General features: G+C 52.8%; 1 protein-coding gene across 1 annotated transcript in view; it reads right to left on the bottom strand.

Annotated features, from left to right (window-relative positions):
- Positions 1 to 447: 447 nt before the first annotated feature.
- The window catches only part of LOC106819074 (cadherin-87A-like), a 5339-nt gene continuing 3375 nt past the window's right edge, over positions 448 to 2411 (bottom strand). The window contains exons 4-6 of the mRNA XM_014823735.1: positions 2120 to 2253; positions 1197 to 1355; positions 448 to 453 (exon numbers count right to left, since the gene is read on the bottom strand). Coding sequence (XP_014679221.1) covers positions 448 to 453; positions 1197 to 1355; positions 2120 to 2253 — 299 coding nt within the window. The remainder of the gene's footprint in view (positions 454 to 1196; positions 1356 to 2119; positions 2254 to 2411) is intronic.

Raw genomic sequence — 2411 nt, 5'->3', positions numbered from 1 at the left:
TGGGTTTTCAAAGTGTTTTAACTAAACATGTCAGCAAGCAAGCCCTTCTTTACACACCCTGCCCTATACACGCGGACTCTGTGGGCCATTGCTTTCGCTATCCCCACCCAAGTCCACTCAGTGTATACGCCGTATAGGCGCTTTTGCGCGGTATTCTATCCCCGTCTATCATCATATGCTCAGTGACAATTCACTGAGAAAAAACGTTTCCGCATCGACTGCTCTCCTCTCCCCCGGTTGTTCTATAATCGTGGTCTTTCAAAGGTTTTAACCTAAACGATGTCCATGCAATCGCCCCGTCCCACAGCCCCCTTCTTTACAGCCACAGCCCCTCCCACCCCTCTGCCGCTTATATCACTCGCGCACGTCTGTGCCATCTCCGCTTTTTTCGCCGTCATTCCCCCACCCATATATGAGGCATACGCGTTATAGGCCGCTTTGCGCCGTCTAACGCTGTCATCGCCGAATATATGCATGGACCACTACGACTCCCGGAAAACGTTCATCGACGTTATGTTGCTTCTATTTATCGTTGTGGCTTTTCAAAGTTTTTAAACTAAACATTTCAGCAAGCAAGCCCTCTTCACACCCTGCCCCTTACACGCGATCTGCTGCCATTGCTTTCGCTATCCCACCCAATATGAGTGCATACGCGTATAGGCCGCTTTGGCAGTATTACGTTTATATATAGCATGACAATACGAGAAAAAGTTTCATCGACGTTCCTATGTGCTTCTGTATACTTCGTGGGTTTTCAGTTTTTAACTAAGACCCATGCATCCTCAGCCACCGGCGCAAGCCTCTTTAGCACACCACCTCGCGCCCCTATACACGCGGCCTTTCCTGTGCATTGCCTTTCCTATTTCCCACCCACCTCCCCCTCGCTCGCCCCTCCTCTCGTTTCGCCCCTTCCCCTCGCCTCACCCCTCCCCCTCGCTCGGCGCCCCTCCCCTCGCTCTCCTCCACCCCTCGCTTCGCCCCTCCCCCCTCGCTCGCCTCTCCCCCTCGCTCACCCTTCCCCTCGCTCGCCCCACCCCTCTGCTCGCCCTCCCCCGTGCTCACCCTCACCTCGCTCGCCCCCTCCCATAGCCTCGCCCCTCCGTCTCGCTCCGCTCCCTCGCTCACCCCTCCCCCTCCGCCTCCGCCCCTCCCCCTCCGCACGCCCTCCCCCTCGCTCGCCCCTCCCCCTCGCTTACCTCTCTCACGCGGCTGACATAGGGAGTGTCGTGGAACACGGGAGCGTTGTCGTTCGCATCGTGGATCAACACGGTAACCTGGTGACGCACGAAGTTGTTCGGGTTCCCGTCTCCCACACGGTCCTCAATCGTCACGTAGAACGTCAGCGAACTCTGCGACTGCAGACGAACAAACGGATCGTCATTAAAAAAAACGTACATTTCATGGCGTGCACGCCACAGTCTATGAGCAAGTGAATGCTAAGACTATTGTTAAGACAATTCTGACTGCGGACGCATCTATGGTCCATATATGCATCCCCATGGTCAATAATGGTGGCCCACCCAAAATTCCATTACTTTTTGTTTTTTCCATGCCTAATCGATAATATTTCACAGTACAATATTTTATTTTAAAATTATTTATATACTTGGCATTATTATTTATATACTCTGCATCACGCTCTATGGTTTCTCGTATGCAGCATACGGATGTATGTAAAGCTTGGGACACACAAGGCGATTTTTCTGGCGATTGAGTCGAGCGACGGAGTCGGGCGACTAAGTGGACACACTAGGCGATTTTCAGCACGATTCATCGGCGATTTTTCTCCCGCTGCAACACTAAAACACTCGCGCCACCTAGATTGATAGTCACATGATTTAAAATGGCACCATTTGATTGGCTGATGAATTGTACATTCGGGCGACTCATTAGCCGACCCGGACACACTAGGCGATTGTAGTCGCGCGACTCAAATAATCGCCCGATTTTATCAAACATGTTTGATTCGGGTGACTGACTCGAAAATCGGCGGCGACTCACTCGACAAACTAGGAGATTTTCACCCCCGATTGAGTCGGGCGACTCAATCGCCGGTGAAAATCGCCTAGTGTGTCCGGGGATTAAGGAGAACCCTGCGCCACGCCCCGCAATGTCTAACCTCGCGATCCAGCTTCTCATTGAGGTAAACATCGCCCGTCGTCGCGTCGACGCGGAACACCGACGTGCCGTCGATGCCGAAGGTCACGGGGTCGCGATCGGGGTCAATGCCGACGAGCTTGTAGACGAGTGATCCTGCAACAAGCGTGCGTCCGTGCGTGAGATATATATATACAGGGTTCTCCCTACGTTGCGCAAACGTTTGGGAAAACTCCCCCCTGTTTCAATCGTTGCGCCCCGTTTAAATTACCTTCGCCCCGATTAAATTCCACCACAATAAAAGTTTGCCAGCG

Source organism: Priapulus caudatus, unplaced genomic scaffold, assembly GCF_000485595.1.
Source record: "Priapulus caudatus unplaced genomic scaffold, Priapulus_caudatus-5.0.1 Scaffold2810, whole genome shotgun sequence".
In the NCBI taxonomy this organism is placed as follows: domain Eukaryota; kingdom Metazoa; phylum Priapulida; class Priapulimorpha; order Priapulimorphida; family Priapulidae; genus Priapulus; species Priapulus caudatus.
The sequence above is the reverse complement of the archived record's forward strand: the minus strand, read 5'-3'. Positions and strand labels throughout refer to the sequence as shown.